This window comes from Orbicella faveolata, unplaced genomic scaffold, assembly GCF_042242905.1.
Source record: "Orbicella faveolata isolate gen_17 unplaced genomic scaffold, um_ofav_v1 contig_24, whole genome shotgun sequence".
Lineage (NCBI taxonomy): Eukaryota > Metazoa > Cnidaria > Anthozoa > Scleractinia > Merulinidae > Orbicella > Orbicella faveolata.
Window position 1 is genome coordinate 10,097,938 of NW_028301552.1, and position 18,375 is coordinate 10,116,312.

At 39.8% G+C, this 18,375-nt stretch overlaps 1 protein-coding gene across 1 annotated transcript; it reads left to right on the forward strand.

Moving 5' to 3' along the window:
- Positions 1–538: 538 nt before the first annotated feature.
- LOC110061169 (UPF0764 protein C16orf89 homolog) lies at positions 539–9,807 on the forward strand. The gene is made up of 5 exons (XM_020768011.2): positions 539–886; positions 3,493–3,903; positions 4,901–5,183; positions 6,313–6,365; positions 8,038–9,807. Exons 1-5 carry the CDS (start codon positions 691–693, stop codon positions 8,289–8,291), a joined length of 1,197 nt encoding a protein of 398 aa, XP_020623670.2. The 5' UTR covers positions 539–690; the 3' UTR covers positions 8,292–9,807.
- The last annotated feature ends 8,568 nt before the right edge of the window (positions 9,808–18,375 follow it).

The following is an 18,375-nucleotide window of genomic DNA, read 5'->3' on the forward strand; positions in this document are numbered from 1 at the left end:
TATGGACATGCTGATGACGCCGTTCTTGACGATTTTCCAAAGATTTCCGACCACTTTCCGAAGATTTTCCAAAATTGTTCCGAAGGCCAGACTAACGTTCCCGAGCATTTTTCGAACATTTCCGAACAATTTCCGAATATTGCCGAAGACGACCGAAGAAGATCCGAAGATGTACGAATGGCGAGGTCTTTAAAATTCTGTGCTAGTCCCTGACGCTCAATCGAGACCGTGGATTTGAACCTCCGGGATGAGCTTCCGGGGATGTTTTGGCACGTGACTTGGTTCACTTGACAAATATCCGCCATGTTCATTTGAGAAAAAGGCTGTGACAGCGTCGAAAGCTTGTGATCACTAAGACATTGACTCTACTTCATTATCTTGTTTCTTATTATAGAAATTATATGATTATCCTCTTAATTTGCTTCTCTAGCATAATTTCCATGATTTTAGTTTGTTTCATGTTGGTTTTCTCTTTTGGCTTTCTCTCCAGTTATAAGTTCATTTAACACCCTTGGCCTAGCACTAAGCCTGTGCCCGCTCAGTTTCAGAAACTCAGTCTCTGAGCGCCAACACATTTAACGCCTGCGCGCAACCTTCAGCGGATGTACACCTAAGTTCTTATCCAGTCCTTTTGGAGTGTGTTTTTCATTTCGTCTTGCAAGCCCTGTGCCTCATGTGGTTTGTTTTGCTATGTCGGCTTATTTTCGTTCGGCTTTTACTCTTATCTTGGTAAATTTTTTGCTGAAAGTTGCCTCATCACAAGATGGCGTGGATGACAGTAATTTCGAGGATATTTATAAGGCTTTCATGAATGGTTTGTCTTATTTTAACCGCGAATACAAGCACTTGGATTCAGATGCCGTGCTTGGGCTGCGAGTTGCAGAAGGTACATGTTTACAAAAGAAGCTAAAAAAAAATGTTCCTTTTGGGGTTGTTTCCTGGTGTACCGCTACACTGATAGCATAACCATCTTTTTTTAGCTGTTGTATATATTGTTAGAGCTTTTGTATCGGTTCTTGTGTACCGGTGCACGAGGATTAACCTCTTCTGGCATCGGGGAGAGCGATACAATGTATCAAAGGCATAAAACTTACGGTTAAATCCAGGGCCAGTTTGGTTCCCTTTCCGTCCACATGTGATTTTTTAATCAACAGTTTTGATTTCCATCCAAGGAAAATTCACAAAACAATACAAGGTATTGTAAAGTAATTACAGAGGTTATGATAGGTCGTGGAAACAAAGAGTCTAATTTCGCGTGATTTTCAGAGACAAATTCGCGGAAAAAACGGCCGATTTTGCAGGAAAATTTGAGCAACTCGTTTGGACTATCGTACGTGTTGTATTTGTTTGACCACGAGGTTCTTTTTAACAGAAATCATCATTTACTCTGTTAACAACAATGCGCTCAAGAAATGAGTCAGCGGCAAAGCTTTTTACATGGTGGCCACAGTTAGTGCCCGGTAGTTTTGGATGTTGTTTAGTCATTGCAGTGACGAAGTTTCACGATAAATTTGCGAGTTTACGGCACGTAAAGGGCTCCAGCAGCCAAGATAAGTTTCAAATGTGTTGTACCGACATGTATTCGGCAGGTTTCTTTCACAGGTCACAGGTCACAGGTCATAGGTCACAGGTCACAAGTCACAGGTCACCAAAAAATATGCCAAAACGTCATGAAGCAGATGCATACAAATGCGTCCTAAGTGTAACTATAACGGCTCTTTTCTGAAAAAAAACGCATATGGGAAATCAGCTATAGCACTGAAATAAAAAAATTGATCCAACGAAAGCCAAGACTTATTTCTGTTGAAAGCATAAATTGTTTGTAGCCTTTCAATATAACATGAAAACGAAAGAGGCTTACACTGATCCGTGAATTATGCATTTACTTACGCGTGATTTGTGAACTAACGACTTTTGCGGGAATAATTGTTCACTTTTTTTCGGAGATTTTAGCATCATTAAAGCTCGTAAAGTACACCAAACTAGATGTAAAACCTGCCCATTCCACGCGCTTGCGGCTGGAAGACTGAGAAACTAACCACAGCGACAGTGAACCAGGAGGGCCTAGAATCTAGTCTGTCACAATGTGTCACACACGGCATTTCGATGCATCAAAATGGAGGGTTCTGTATGTTTTGAAAAACGTGGATAAAATTTGTATTTTTATGTGACACATGATTTAGCCTTTGCATGTTTACTTGAAAAGTGATTGCTTCTTTTTTTTCAGTGAAGGTGAAACTGTTTTCGAATTTTTTGTGATGCGTGAAAAGGCCAATTACTTATGCATGAAATTGTTTTCAGAGGAGGTATAGGGGACCCTCTTGTTTCTGTTTAGTACATACTCGTTGTAAAGATTTCAAAAAAAAGAGAAATAAAACAGTTCAATTTGCTATCATAATGAATTATCTTATTACGATAAAATATATTAACACTACATGTCTGAAAGCTACATTTCGACCCATTTCGTACATATACCACCCCTAGAATTTTTTTCATTAAAATTATACAGTAAAACATTTTAAGTTAGGGTTTGTTGCATGGAAACATCGATAAACCTCTTGGGAATCTCGGCTAATTGTTACAGCGCGAGTTTTACTGAGTGTTTTGAGTGTGACCTGGGACCTGTGACCTGTGAAAGAAACCTGCCGACATGTATTTGGTACGATTATTAGAGAATTTTGTGGTATTTTGCGTGTTTTTGTGAATTTTGTGGGATTTTGCGAATTTGCTTGAAATTCGCGGCCCCTCAACCGTGCAAAGTATCAGAAGCCCTGAGTAAAGTTTCATGAAATTCTTCTCATTTTGCAGAATTTTTTTTTAGTTGACATATTTTACTATCCCCTGTGAGCAGTTGGTTTCTCATGTGCCGAACGAGAGAGAAACCACTGTGAGCAACCATTAATTCCTTTGAGTTAACCGCTGTCCAGCGTCATGGACGAATAAATTAACTTTGAACCTGTAAAACTAGTTTAAACACTGGTTTAGGCTCGCATGCATGCGCTCACCAACAAAACTGCTGCGTTTACGTGAGCCCACTGTGTAGCGATCAAGGTCCAACTCCACTGCGAACGATTATGGTCTAGGTTATGATGTTGAGAGATGTTTCATAATTCTTTGAGACTCTGTTGTAGATCGCTGGAACTTCTTCCTCTAGAGCTTGGTCTAAAACAGGAATGATGGGTGAAAAGTGGGGGGGGGGGGGGAGGGGGGGGGGCAAGCCTGAAGAGCTCTGGTTAGGCTGAAGAGCATGACAGGTAGCCTGAATAGCACTCAGATTAGCCTGTTAATGGTACACTGTAGGCTCTAAATAACACTCTGATGATCACTTCAAGTGTGATACTCAAGTAACTGTAGTTTCTACATTTATCTTAATTTGTATTACGCTCTGCATGTATTTGTATCGAGCACTTCTACAATTATTTTTCTTTGTTTAGAAATACTTTTATGAAGTTGTGCTATGTTTCTCAAATTTGCCTCTGCATATACCTGCAGGATACATTCGCAGGATTATACAAGAGACAGACAATGGGAAAATAAAGCTGAGCCTGAAAGCTTACAGCAATGTGACAGAACTTCTAAACCAAGTCTCTGAAGTTTTGAAAAAGATTGTTCCACTGTTGCAAGAAAATGATCCTTTGTTTTATCCTGCTCTGAATTCTCCATGGACTTACTACAAAGCCTACAGATTCTTAGAATTAGGGGGTGTTTCTGGGAGACGAGAAAGCAGACCAGATGATAGAGAAAGATACTTGCACTGTGTTGGGGAAGTTGTGGGAAGCAGGAGCAGTCAGAGTGAACCATGTACAATTTCTGATGAGTGTTGGGCGACTATGATGACAAAAGGAGCCCCGAGTAATGTTCTTTATCACCAGTCTTTGTTTTTCATCTTAGGCGAGGCAGCGGGTATGTTTGCTTTGAGTTTTTTTTTAATTCCGCAGAGCCTCGCACTGAGGTCTATTGTTTTAGGCTGAATTTTAATATATCAAAATTGGTCTAATGAGAAGGGAATTCTTATGAGTCACCATACATGGTGTATACACTGTATATATGTCTGTCACCAAATCATTTGTACATGTAGGTATAACAATTCCTTTAGAAATAAAAGTGATATTCGTATGGGTAATCAAATGGTGACCGGTAAAATTAAGGGATAATTTTACGCATGTTTTGTGCCACATTTTGTGCCAAATGTTGCCATGGCAATTTCACATGTGAAATTTAACAAATTGGTGTCAGTTTTTCATGTGTCTGTCCTGTTATTAATCATGTATTTCGTCATAACATTGTCGATAGCTGAGTGGATCTGCAGACTACTTTGACAATGTTATGATGAAATTCACTGTCAACAACTGGACAGACACATGAAAAACTGATGTCAATTTGTTTTTTTACAAAGACAAATTGTCAAATTTTGCACTCTCACCCATTGGCACATCGCATAAATGTACCTCATACATGTACATATAATGAGTAGGGAACAAGCAAAATATTAGAATGAATTTATGGGAGAATGGCTATTCTGAGTTCCCACGTGGAAAATCAGCATTCTCTATTCTTTGGCCTGTGCTTATGACACACTGAATACAGTCATTTGATGATAATAATGAAGGTCCAGGTGGGCCTTCAGGAGAAAAAACTCTTTACAACAGCAACCACAACAACAACAACAACAACAGCAAGAATGGCTTAAAACAAAAATTGAAATCTGAAAGTTTTACATTTTAGAGCTTGTTTGACTATTTTCATCAATTGCTCTAATTAATACATTATTAAATAAATATTAATCAGTTGTGCATGTTTCTCTGCTTGTGGTGTTTGATATTTTGTTAATAGAATGAATTTGTTGTGTAGTCACATTAAATCTTTTTGGTTGTATTTCTTTTACTTGATTACTAACAAGGCTGTCATGACAAACTACTGTCAAGAATAGAAGCCTCTGGAGACAAGCTAGCGACACACCTACAACACATTTGCACTTTAGCATACTTCAACAATGCTTGGGCTCAGTTTCATGGAGGAGGTGACCCAGAGGGCCTCTTGCTGATCTTGAAGCTTAGCTTTAGTTGTGGCTTGTTAGGATACCATGAGCTGTTAACAGGGGGTGGGCTATATAATGCTGTTGCTTGGCAACTGGAAAGTGGATGTTATGGAGACTACACCAGAATGGGAGAAAAGAAAATGAGGTAAACAAGAATTACAATGCAGTATGATTGCGCTATGTAATAACGATTCACATTTTTGTGTTGGTTATTTCAGACTTGAAGGGGGCTTTGACTTATTTCTATATGGCTTGTTTTGCTTCAAACAGTATGGCACACATACATGTACTTCTTGCTAAATAAATACATACATGTATATAATTTATGTACATACACCTTATTTGATGGTTTAGTTAAAACATATTTAATGTGTGCAGATATTTTGTGAGTTGTGTCGTAGCCTGAAGGGGGCAAGGAAAAATCAGAGCAATGAACAAAATGCAACATGTATTACATGTTACCATCCAATAAAGGATTTATTACTATACTATCATGTCGCCGGTTTTGTAGTATTTCAGCTTGCAGATTTTGAAATACATTCTGCATCATCTGAAAATTGTACCAATCATGTAAGGCTCCTGCAAATGACAAGAACAAAATATGAATCTGCAGAAAAGTTTTAATTATATGGGCTCATATTTTGCACATTTTTTGGCCCAACATCATAGTGAAATGGTGTAATAAAGGAATGATAAATGTAAAATTTGAAGATTGTGGCCATGTTTTGTACATGTATGTCAATATGGCTATTGCTTTCTATATAGGAAACTTTTCTAGAGGTAGTTACTTAATATTTCTTTTATAATGAAAGGATTGAAATGAAAGAAAAGTTGCAAGATCAAGGCAGTATGCTTTTCCCACTATGATAAATGGAGTTGTAATCTTTGTTCATTATTCTCGGCTGTCTGTGGGAGGGATCAAGCTGCCCAGGTTTGAGCCCTGGCTTGGGTCATTGTGTTGTGTTCTTGGGCAAGACAAATTACTCTCACCCTGCCTCTCCACCCATATGTATAAATGGGTACCAGTAAATTTAATTTGGGGGTGACCATGTAATAGACTAGGCGTAGCTTCCCATCCAGGAGGGAGAAGAAATACTTCTTGTCGCTTTACAGTACAGATACTAGGATCCACATATGCTGGCCTGACAGGCCACTGGGCTCAAATGCAGCCTTTCACTTTATGTAGCAGCTCATTGTGTACATAACAATAGACATCCATTTTTAGCATTGAGGTATGTCCGCACATTTTTAATGGTTTTGTTTCCTGTTGTCAGTGAAACTGAAGCTGGGAAGGCAACACGTGAGCTAAAGTCAACTTACCTTGGAAGTGAGTACTTAGTATCGCACATGCATATACATGTGTCTCTTTGTTAGGAAGATATATATTCCATTTGTTGTGCTTTCCAATTGGTTGAACATTTTTGTAGTTCTGACATACCTTTTCATCAGTATATAAATGTGGACATGATGACTTTATACTCTAGGTGGAAAGCTTTAAGGGGTTGAGTAGAGAATCGGTTTGAAAACACTGTACACAATACCCTTAATGAATTCTCCAACTACAAATTTATTATGATTAATACTTCTCTAATAAGTCTCCACCCAAACTGTGCATTGTTAAAGACAACTTATGAATGGAGAAACAATATGTACATGTAGGTAACTGCTTTTCCATTTGCTTAATATGGAATCATTCATCTTCCACTTTTACATTACATTTTTGTTTCATTATTTTCTCTTAGCTTTCAATATTACACAGGGTTTGATTTTATGCAAGTTTATTCTTTGTACATAAACTTAAGCCTGTACTGTAATGCCTCCTCAATACCAGGGGGTCTTGTGCTTGAGTATTGCCAATCCCCCATGATGGGATGCTAGTCTACCCAGTTTACCTCTGGCATTTTATCATGTTGGCCTAACAGTTATTGCAAATGGCCAGCACCCATAACACACCCCTGGGTAGAGAGATGCTGTGGGAATGGTGTTTTTCTCTAGCTCACAACAAAATGATCCTGCAGTGAAACAGCTCAACTTATTTGAGGCCCTTTATTGTCCTATCCCTATACAAACCCCTGTGGAGGTGCAGTGGCCTCGTGGTTAGTTCACTCGACTTCAGATCAAGCGGTCCAGGTTTGAGCCCTGGCTGGGCACATTGTGTTGTGTTCTTAGGCAAGACACTTTCTTCTCATAGTGTCTCTCTCTGATGTGAAGTTTATACGAAATAATTCATATATGAACTGCGGTAGTAGATGAAAGTGAAGAATGATCATCGCAGTTAATTTTCCAATTTAAGCAATTGGAAAGAAGAAGCCTAAAAAAATCAGGGCTTCAACGGGAGCCCTGATTTCTTCAGGCTTCAACGGGAGCCCTGATTTTTTCAGGCTTCTTCTTTCCAATTGCTTAAATTGGAAAATTAACTGCGATGATCATTCTTCACTTTCATCTACTACCGCAGTTCATATATGAATTATTTCATATAAACTTCACATCATTTCACTCCTCACGGGAAGATATGAACTCAATTAATTGACCTTGCTCCCAATGTGTGGCTTCATAGCTCAGTTGGTAGAACATCGCACCGGTATCGCGGAGGTCACGGATCCCGTTGAAGCCCTAATTTTTCAGGCTTCTTCTTTCCAATTGCTTAAATTGGAAAATTAACTGCGATGATCATTCTTCACTTTCAGTGTCTCTCTCTACCCGGGTGTACACATGGGCAACAGCAAATGTAATGCTGGGGGTAGCCTTGTGATGGACTAGCACCTGGGATAAGCTCGGGCCTGATGGGCCACTTGGCTCGTATGCAGACTTTACCTTTACTTATTTAAGCCCTTTCTCCAAACTTATAAACAGATTAAGTCAACCAGGGACATACAATAATAAAGGTGTTACAGTAAAGTTCAACATGCAGCAAACAAGTTTGAAAAAAGAAAATAACTATGTTTGACGGCTGATGCTTTGGACGAACATTTAAACTGTCTATTTGTCTTTATTTACAGACGGATGTATAAGTGACAGCACTGGAGCAGGGTTGGGGCTCCTTGCTGTCTACTTGAGGTGGATCCTGGATCCTCCACCACAGATCCAGGCATTGAGACTTGCCAAAAGCGCCCAAGAAGATGCCCAAACAGTGTCGGTGTACATGTTTGGTCTTGTCCTTCTCACGATAGCTTTCCTTTTCGCTGCCAGGCGAACTATTTTGCAGATGGCGGTAACCTGTCGTGTCATATTGTTTGGGCAAAGGAATAGATAAGAAGCTGTACATGGCTTTGAGCTTGGGTGTGTCAATCGGCTACAGTGGAGTGGCCCCGAGTGAGTGATCCTTAGTCACCGCTCGGGCCGAAGTTCACGAAAAGCTCCCCGTCCCCACGTCCCCACGTCCCCACCAAGACGGCAAGCTACGCTGTGATTGGTGCAGCGCATACAGTACCTAGGCGCTGATGGCTCAAGTAAAAATAAGGCAAGCAATCGTGGGAAGGGGATGTACATTTATGTCGGTTTGAAGCCGCCGCATGGAAACAGGGAGTTTTGCATGACTTCAATAGAGGCGTCAGTGATCTTAGACAGTCATTCTGTGAATTACGGGAATGTAGCTGAAATGTTCAATGCTCTCTTCAATGCGGTATTTTCGGTGGTAGTTATAAGAGTATGGTCGTGACCCTTGTCAAGTATTGTTCATTTAGAAAGCTGATGTGCAGATTCTGGACATTTTGTCACTAGTATTATTATTTCTTTTCGTTTTTTTTTTTTTTTTTTTGGCAACCATCAGTTGCTGCTTTGTAAAGTGCATCTTACTACTTTAAACAGTGAAGCGAGACGGGAACAATATCATTCTTACCCAAGAGTTTATTCAACAGCTTAAAAAGTAATCTTGTTTATTAACAGCTAGACTTAGATCGTGCGCGAAACAAACACATACATGTGCACGGTTGCAAAATAAATTTCTAGTGATTATTTATCGAAAAAAATTGCACACATTGTCGTGAAACTGGTTTATTTGGTTGTAACTCTTTACAAATCTTTGAAGTTAGTAAAGCCATAAACTAAACTGGCAGCAAATCCGAACCACACTGTGTAACTATTGGCTCTATTTTACTAGCAAGTAATCCGTGAAAACCCAACAAAACAAGGCTTCTTGTGCTAATTATTGTATCAGATAGAGCGTTTTCACTCAGGTGGCCAGCAGCCATGCAAATTTATAGGAACAAAAGAAAGTGTTTACACAAGAGTTCAACTCCCATTTGGGACACCAAGGTGGCCGCCGCCACCAATATGGTGACAATCTAACCGGAAGTCACCTTCACAGGCTAGTAACCACTCGGACGATTTTCCTCATCGAAATATGTTACCCATTTCTTCAAGAGAGGATAGCGCGAGTGAGACAGCTTAATGTAGTATATCAAAAACGAAAGACCGTGTTTGACCACATTTCCAGACATCGAGACCTCAGAAGGGAGTTGAGAATACGACGCGTAGCGGAGTATTCTGCCGAACTTTGAGGTGCTTGGAAATGTGGTCAAACACTGTCTTGAGTGTTTGATATATCTTCTCTATCAAAACTAAAACTGCAGAGAAAACGGAGAAATAAAATCGTAAAAATCTATGCTAATTAAGATCACATATCCTTACACAGTCATAGCTGGTCATAGTTATGACTTCCTTTGTTTAATAATAAAACTTGGAATTCATACGCGGAAGGCCAGGAGAACTTTGCGAGCCAGTTGAAACGTGTACGGTAAGACTGGCAATAAAATCAATTTTCCACCCGTTTTATGTTTCAGTCATCAATCTTTAAGCAGAAGTGTTTTCCAAGAACGACCAGCTTGCGGCGGCGATGCTTGTTCAGCGGTTGTCTTTTAATTTGTCCCAGAGCACTCGGTCTTGTGTCGGGGCGATGTGTTACGTCATTGCCCCGAGTCAGTTCTAAATCATCTGGCAACTAGGAGGAAAAATACGAATTCTCGATTAAGTTTGTTTTCTTACTACAGACAGGCCCCAGATTTTTATTCTTGTGTTTCTTTCCCCCGAAGCCTATTCAGTATTGCTAGGCACGACAACAAAAAAAAATAATAAAAAATAAAAAAAATAATGTTTCTCGTGGCTAGGCCGACGCGGGCTGAGAGCACCTATCGGCAGTGTTAGTCTCCAGTTGAAGAGTAGGCATTCTTCCATGTTGCGCGTTTCGTTTCTCTCTTGATGTTTTTACAGCCCATTCAATCTGCTTCTTTGAACCTGGTAACCTCTTCCAAGCGTTCAGCTGGTTGGGGCGCAACGGGAAAAACGACGAGCGAAAAAATAGGGGAGAAGCGTTGTGCTCCCACTATTTTTTCACTCGCAGGTTTTCGCGCTGCGCCCCAACTAACTGAACGCCTGGAAGAGGCTATGAACTTGGATGTGGGTAAAACAAAATTCATCGAATGTTCCTCGCTGGTTTATAAAATAAACGCCGACTAATTGTATCCGGGTTTTTGTTCTGTCGCATTCAGTAAAAAGACAAAAAAAAGAGAGACGGTTTTAACCTCCTACGTCCGCCCGGCATAATTTTCTTATCGAGTATGGTGTATGTATTTAGCGATTTAAATTTTTTTTTTTACTGTTCATTCTTCCCTGGTTATCGAGCACACAATGAAAAGAATCTGAAAAATACTGTTAAATCAGCGCGCATAACCAGTTTGACCGATGTTTTTATAATTCCGAGATTCGCAGAGGAGTGAACTTGTCAATAAATAATTATACGCTTTCCAGCAGTTAAGAAGTGTAGAAACGATAAAGTAAACAACTCTTTCCAGATTTTATTTTTAAGGCCAGGAAAGTCTCTATCGCCAAGCAAAAAACGCCCTTTTGGATTTTCTTTTTCCTAGCTAATCCAAATATTGTGCTTTCACTTAGACAAGGATAACGTTGTAACGAGCTTCCATTGAAAGGAACGTCCATTTTCAGACACCTTTAGCGTGGCACACAATGCTGCTAATATACTGTCACATAATACTATTACGCTATCAGAGGCTTGACAAATATTGATAAAAATCTGGTACGCGGTAAAATTACGCGGTCGTCTGTGTAATTGTTTGGAGGGAGCTTACTTGCATGTACATCAAAGCAAATGTTCGCTTTTGAAGCCAGATCGCGAACCAAATTCAGAATGGGTTAAATCTCATATCTCGTCAACTTGGTTGTCTTTATATCATACCTTAATTAAGGACCTCCGGCCATTTGGTCGTTTTCCCGAATTTCCAAACCATCCCATAATTCCTTGAGAGTTATCAGCAAGGAGTACTACTATTAAAAGTGCCATGAAAGTGAAGCTATTTATCTTCCTTTTGCTGAGAAGTACCGTCATGTCTGTAATCTGCAGAAATTAGCCCAACTTGCTCCTGCAACTGCTCTGGTTGCGGTGTACCTTCTCCAGTACACAAACTCGAACTCGAGTTTTATAAGCTATTTTTTAGGGGTCCCATTGAGTTTTAAATTCGACGATTAGAATTGGAAGGTAGGTGGGTGGATACACTGTCGCTTAGAAATGCCTACGCGTATCTTTTTCTTAAGAGAATACCAAGAAAACGTGGAAGCAGGATTATGCGTACAACAGAGTATAACTCGACTGCTGCTCTTGAGATTAGTGAGTACATGTGCTCTCATCTTAGCGGGATACAAACTGACAAATGAATCGGGGTACAAACGAAAATCAAATTTGCGCCTGATCTGAAGTAGCTCCTATCACGAATGCGTGAAAATAATTCGTTAGCGTTAAAATCTGAACAAAATTAAATTTAATTTGACCTGTAATTTGTTTACTACTTCTTAAATTGATCTGGTAGAGTTTAACTCCCCTTTCGCAATTCAGTTCTGTCACAGAAAATATCGAAATAACTGAAGAAAGAAAATAAAATCGGGTAGTATCGGAAAACAGGTGTTTGTTTAAGTTTAACGGTGCAAACTAATTACAGATTATACACTCAGGGTTGTGAATTGTACAGATAAATAGAGACGAACCTTTGTTCTCCGGCACTAATTAACGTGGCATTTTTGGAGTCCTGAAAGAAACGGACATTGACTTTCCCTTAGATGGCGTAATTTATTTATTTCAAGCCTCTATTACACGGCGTGTGAGGTCGAAACAGAAACAAAAAAATCGGCATGGTGTCTTTTTTTACTTTTATTCAATTTCTAACATCAATCGATGCCTTATTTTGCTTAAGGACAAAAGAAAGGAAACACGAATTCCGTGTTTTGAAGCTGTCGGTCACGTACAGGTCGGAATCAGGTAAGCCGCCTAAAGGTTAAAGGTCTCCATGAAAATCATGAAGGTCTAGGCACGGAACGATTTTTGCAACCGAACTGTTCGTGTGTCTTCCTTGAGCAGGTCTCTCACTATAGTCGAGGGAGACAGATCTCTGTGTGTTAAGGATTTTGCCCCTTGAGAGAGTGAGTGAGTGAGTTAGTGAGTGAGTGAGTGTGTGTGTGTGTGTGTGTGTGTGTGTGTGTGTGTGTGTGTGTGTGTGAGTGAGTAAGTGAGTGAGTGAGTGCAGAGTGAGTAGTGAGTGGGAATACATTAATTGAGCGCTTTTTGTAGCCCGGGGGGGGGGGGTACTCCCTTTTTTGGGCTATATAGGTATGTGCGGCCCCAAAGGGCATGGTTTTTCAACCGTTTTGGTCATAGATGGGGTATCGAATTTTGGCCATTCTGGTCATAAATCACGGTATGGTTTTTGCACTCTAGTCTTGACATGAGTATGTTTTTAAGAAGCAGCCACACTTTCATCATTATTGATAAGACCATCAACAAAAGCCCTTCACAAATTATGCCTACGGCAATTTAGCATTGGTCTGAACTAGGGAACTAATTATAAGGCAGGTTTGAAACAGAGTATTGATTTAAGGATCAGGTCATAAATAGGGTTCCTAATTTTTGGCCAGGTCTTAAATATGGTAGAGAACATAGCAGATTTTGGTCATAAATAGGGTAAGGGCTTTGGGAAGTGGGCTGCACACCCCCACACAATTTTTCTAAGAGTACTCCCCCGGGTTTTGTGGGGACCTTATTTTAGACCATCCAAACTTGCGGATAGCAAGCAGCGTTTTTTATTTTTCGTTTCAAGTTGAATAAACCTCTCTTAAATCAGTCACACAAACGGAAAGAATTCACACAAGTCAAAAAGTAGGGCATTTATGAGGTGCTAAAAAGACTCTTTCGTATGTTTTCCCGTTTGCCTCACGTCTGACCAGTTTTATTTGGCCGGCGATCGTTCGGCGAATGATTCCGCTTGTCTGTATGCAGCTGGAGCCTTTGTCCTTCATAACTTGGTAACCTCGCTGGCTCCGTGAAACACTGGGATCATGGCCAAACGGACTCGCAATTAAACGAAAGTTGAAAACTTGGGTCTACTTGTGACTCCTTTTGGCCAGGCTTTGTGTGCACTTGTGTTGAATTGCGATGACTTGCGTTCACTTTGGTCGAGATCAAATTTGCACGCAGGTCGACGCAAGTTTTTCACCGTTTGGCCACTCACCCAAGTCAGCGCAAGTTGAGAGATGTCCATTAACCTATTATTAGCCAATGAAATACAGGATATTTCTGACTTGAAATGGTTTTTATAGCGACTTGTAGGTACTTGCGAGGAAACTTGCGAGTCCGTTTAGCCACCCAACGCAACTTTCTACACAAGTTCAACTTCCGGCTGCTTGCGACTACTTGCGAGTCCGTTTAGCTAGGATTTTAAGGATTTTCCGTCGAGGCTGTTCATTCTTCTAAAACAGATCTTGTTATATATCATTTTTGTCCCCAGAGCCTCTGTTTCTTTTGACGACGAGATCGGCGAAAACGAGCAGCACTGCGGACAAGAATGGCTAAAGCTAATACCGCCTACATTTTGTCAGTGGCAGGGAACGCGGTATTTCATTGCAGCAGGCAGTTATCTGATGATTTTATTTCGGTTTAAAAAGAGATAAAGGATCTGCAGAGCACTATCGACAGAACAGCACAGTAGAAAATCGTTATTGTTCATTACTACATGCGACCACGCCCACAATATACTTTTTAGTTTGGCCTGTATCAATTGACTGAAATGACTGGCTGTTCCGAAAACGAGGAGTGCGAAGTGCGGAGTGCGGAGTGCGGAGTGCGGAGTCTAAAAAAAAATATTTAAAAAAAATTGAAAAAAAGAAACTAACAAAATAGAAATAAAAAAAATTTAAATGTGAATTAAAAGAATAATGAAATACGTAAATAAACTAGAAACAGAAATTTAAGAAATAAAGATAATAATTATTAGAAAATTCACACCGCCTGAGGTGGATTGATCATATCGCGTATATTTCATTCAGTCCAAATGGTATATTTAACTAACGATTTTCATAGTTAGCCGTTCACTTTTAGGAAAAAACAACTTGTCAATTGCGCGTTCTAAAGTTCTCGTAATTGATTGATGAAATTCAAACTAAAACCTTGAAAAATGTTTCAGCGCTGAAAAATAGTAAGATAAAAAATTGTGGATTGACAAATAAAGAAACAAATAAATACACAAGTAGTTGCACTTTGAGAAAACAAATTCGAAAGTATTTTCCCAAAAAAGCCAGTTAACTGGCAGCGACGCTTGTCTCGCCAATTCCACTTGCCGCAACTGCGGCCATGTATTTTTTTCTGTTGGAATTTAATATCTTCTCCGGTCGAAAATTACTGATTTCAATTTAGAAATAAAGTAAGGTTGGTACGCACTACATGAAGGCTGTTAACGCAAAAAAAAAGAAAAAAATTCCTAAAAGATGCTATTCACGCCGTGAAAATGATTTGGGTCTGAAAATAATTGAAACACGGGGAACACCGAAAATAATTGAAACACTAGGAATAAGTTAAGCCTCTTCCAGGCGTTCAGTTAGTTGGGGCTCAGCGCGAAAAACGGCGAGCGAAAAATATGGGAGAAGCGCTTTCTCTCGCCGCGTTTCTCCCCTACTTTATGGCACGGCGTTTTTCGCGCTGCGCCCCACTCGGAGGCCCTCTTTACACGACCCCAGGTTGCTTTTTACCCCGGGTTGAATCACCGCGGCGGGTAACCCTTTTGCAGTCAAATGTTTATAAGCGTTTACATGAAAACAGTAGTCAAGGCGGGTCAGCCCCTCTTGCCGGGTATGTCGAGACGTGGGTTGACCCGGCGAGAAGGGTTGAAATTTCTTCAATTCTTATATGAATAAAACAGTGGGCCAAAAGGTAACAGGGGTTGGTCCTTTCAGTCAAATAACCATGTTGTTTCATTGTTTTGGTTTCTACATCAGGACCTCCCACCATTCCGTTATACTTTCTAGGTTTTTTGTTTGTCATCTTTCTAGCCCAAGTTTTCAGTTTTTGATCGGTAGAAAGGCTGGCCCGGGTCAGGCTGGAAGCAAACCACACGCTATTGCAGACTGACAGCCCGGTTGGTGTAAAGTGTTTATTTTTAGCACTCTCTGCGATGATTCAACCCGGGGTAAAAAAGCAAACCGGGGTCGTGTAAAGATGGCCTAATTGAACGCCTGGAAGAGGCTTAACTTATTACTAGTTCCCCCGGTTTCGATTATTTTCAGACCCAAATCATTTTCACGGCGTCGAAAGCATCTTTTAGGAATTTTTTTCTTTGTTTTGCGTTAAAAGCGTTCATGTAGTGTGTACTAACCTTACTTTATTTCCAAATTAAAATCAGTACTTTTCGACCGGAGAACATATTAAATTAGAAAAAAGTACATTGCCGCAGCTGCACGTGGAATTGGCGAGACAAGCGGCGCTGTCAGTTTTAAAATGGCTTTTTTGGGAAAATACTTTAGAATTTGTTTTCTCAAAGTGCAACTTTACCTGTGTATTTATTTTTTTCTTTATTTGTCAATCCACAATTTTTTATCTTACTATTTTTCAGCGCTGAAACATTTTTCAAGGTTTTAGTTTGAATTTCATCAATCAATTACGAGAACTTTAGAACGCGCAATTGACAAGTTGTTGAATGGTTCGAGGGTTACTTCAAACGAGCAGTTTATTTTTGGAAAGCAAAGCTTGAGTTTGTTTCGAGGCAACACGGCTTTCCAAGGAAACCGAAAGTGTAATTTCTCACATTTTCTAGACATGGTCAAAACTGGACTGTTCTTTACTTTTTTCCTAAAAGTGAACTGCTAACTATTAAAATCGTTAGTTAAATATACCATTTGGACTGAATGAAATATGCGCGATATGAACAGTCCACCTCAGGCGGTGTGAATTTCCTAATAATTATTATTTTTATTTCTTAATTTTCTATTTCTAGTTTATTTACATATTTCATTATTCTTTTAATTCACTTTTAAATTTTTTTTATTTCTATTTTGTTAATTTCTTTTTCTTTTTTTCTTTTTTTTCTTTTTTTTGAATATTTTTTTTTTAGACTCCGCACTCCGCACTCCTCGTTTTCGGAACAGCCGAAATGATTTGCCAAATAGCGCTAGTCACACGTGTCATGGGAGTGTAGGCGGATTATGCTACTCGTGCTTCTATCTAGTGATCTACAATCTTGGTCAATTTAACTGAAAAATTAAGACCACCCCCACTCCGCCCCCCTTCTTCCCCCGCCCCCATTTCAATGGAGGAAAAAATTTTATTATTTGCTGCGGTTCGAAGAATAGCAGCAAATCGTTGTTTTCACAGTTCGTCGGTTTTTTGACATTTTCCATGGCGACGCAAGTGCTATAAGGGCGGGATTCTGCTGATATGAGCCATTCTATGCTGACGTCGACAGTGCAGCAGTCAGTTCCCCTATTTAACAAGTGACAAGTTGTGTTTTTATTTGTTGTCTATTAGAGGGAATAGGGGAAACGTGCGGTTTGGTCGTAGCGCCAGCTCGTTATTGACTCGGGGGGAGGAGTGGTTTTATTTCTTATTTTATTTTGACCAAGAGTATAGTATCCACATGCGGCAGATGATGGTGGATGTACCGTAAAATGATATTACAGTGAAATTCGAGAATCATTGGTGAAACCTTCACCCGGCTAGCTCACATACGATTACTACTAATTTCATCCATTGTTAAAATATGCCGATGACTGTAATGAATTAATTAGTATTGATGTCGCATGATCTTTTTCACGGCTTTCATCGGTTTTTTCAAGGCTAGAAATGTAAATATGCACAATGGGGTATGTAGAAGCTGATGCTAAACTGACTTTTTCATCCAGGCACTAAGTACAATTCGAGCCGAGTAGTTTAGCTGAGCTTTCGATTCACGAGAAATTTCTGGGCGAGAAGTTGATTCATTGCCACTAAACATTGTCTTTTTGTCATTAAACCAGCTCGAAACATTATAACCCTTCCCCCTTCCCTCAAAAGTAATAAATAATCAAATAATAAATAATACCAAGGTAACAGAATATAAATAAATCATGATAATGAAAATAGACTAAAAAACGAGAAATACCCCTTCTAGTAGTAGTGGATGTTATGTGTATAGCTGGTTTTCACATGACGTCACCAAAATTCGAACTACAAAACCATTAATTTTCCTGAGATTTTACTTGAATGATGTATAAGAGCAGCTGAAAACTAATATTCATACATATTTTCGCTCCGAATGGGTTCTTGGTTTTGTGATACACTGCGCTTGAATTTCTAAGTTTTTGCGTGACGCGGCATTTACATGACGGCCTAGAGAGCTGTCATGATGGTTAAAAAAGTGACTTATTTCGGGGAACTTGGCTATCTGAACAGCTCATGTCTTAGAAAAAGTATTATTTTAATGTTTTAGAGTTTCTCGAGGGATAAATTCACGCTTTTGTAGCAAAACTCAGTGACAGATGTTTCTGTTGGTTTCCGGCCGCCATGTTGGTGCCCATACGGATGGGCACCAGCATGGCGTCTCCATACAAATCTCTATAAATTTGGGTAAAAAATTTCTGCGCATATCTCGCATAAGAAAAATTGCTGTGACCAGAATTTTGGCGAAAGTCTTTGCATATTTACCTTCTTTCATTTCCCAGATTCTGGACTTTATCTATTGACCGGTTTTGATTTTTATTTTGATCTATTTTGAATTGCGTGACACTGAAAACCAGCAATTGCTGCCTCAGATTCTTCTGTCAAAAAAAGTATTTGCGTTTCCACTCAAGTATACCCGTCTAACTTTCCACTGTTTGCGGGTAATGGCGGCGGAGGCGATTGAAGTTCCCTCCGATAACTGAATTTTGTAGCCTCCTAGATCCTACGTACCCAAGACGCTCTTTGGGCTTGTCAGTCACGCAATCTTCCTACCCCACGCGCCACAGGTAAGAGAGGAAAATTGAGTGACGTTCCCAAACAGCAAGAAGGTCACGCGCCGGTTTGTCACGCCATCTTGAACTGGCAGCGGTCG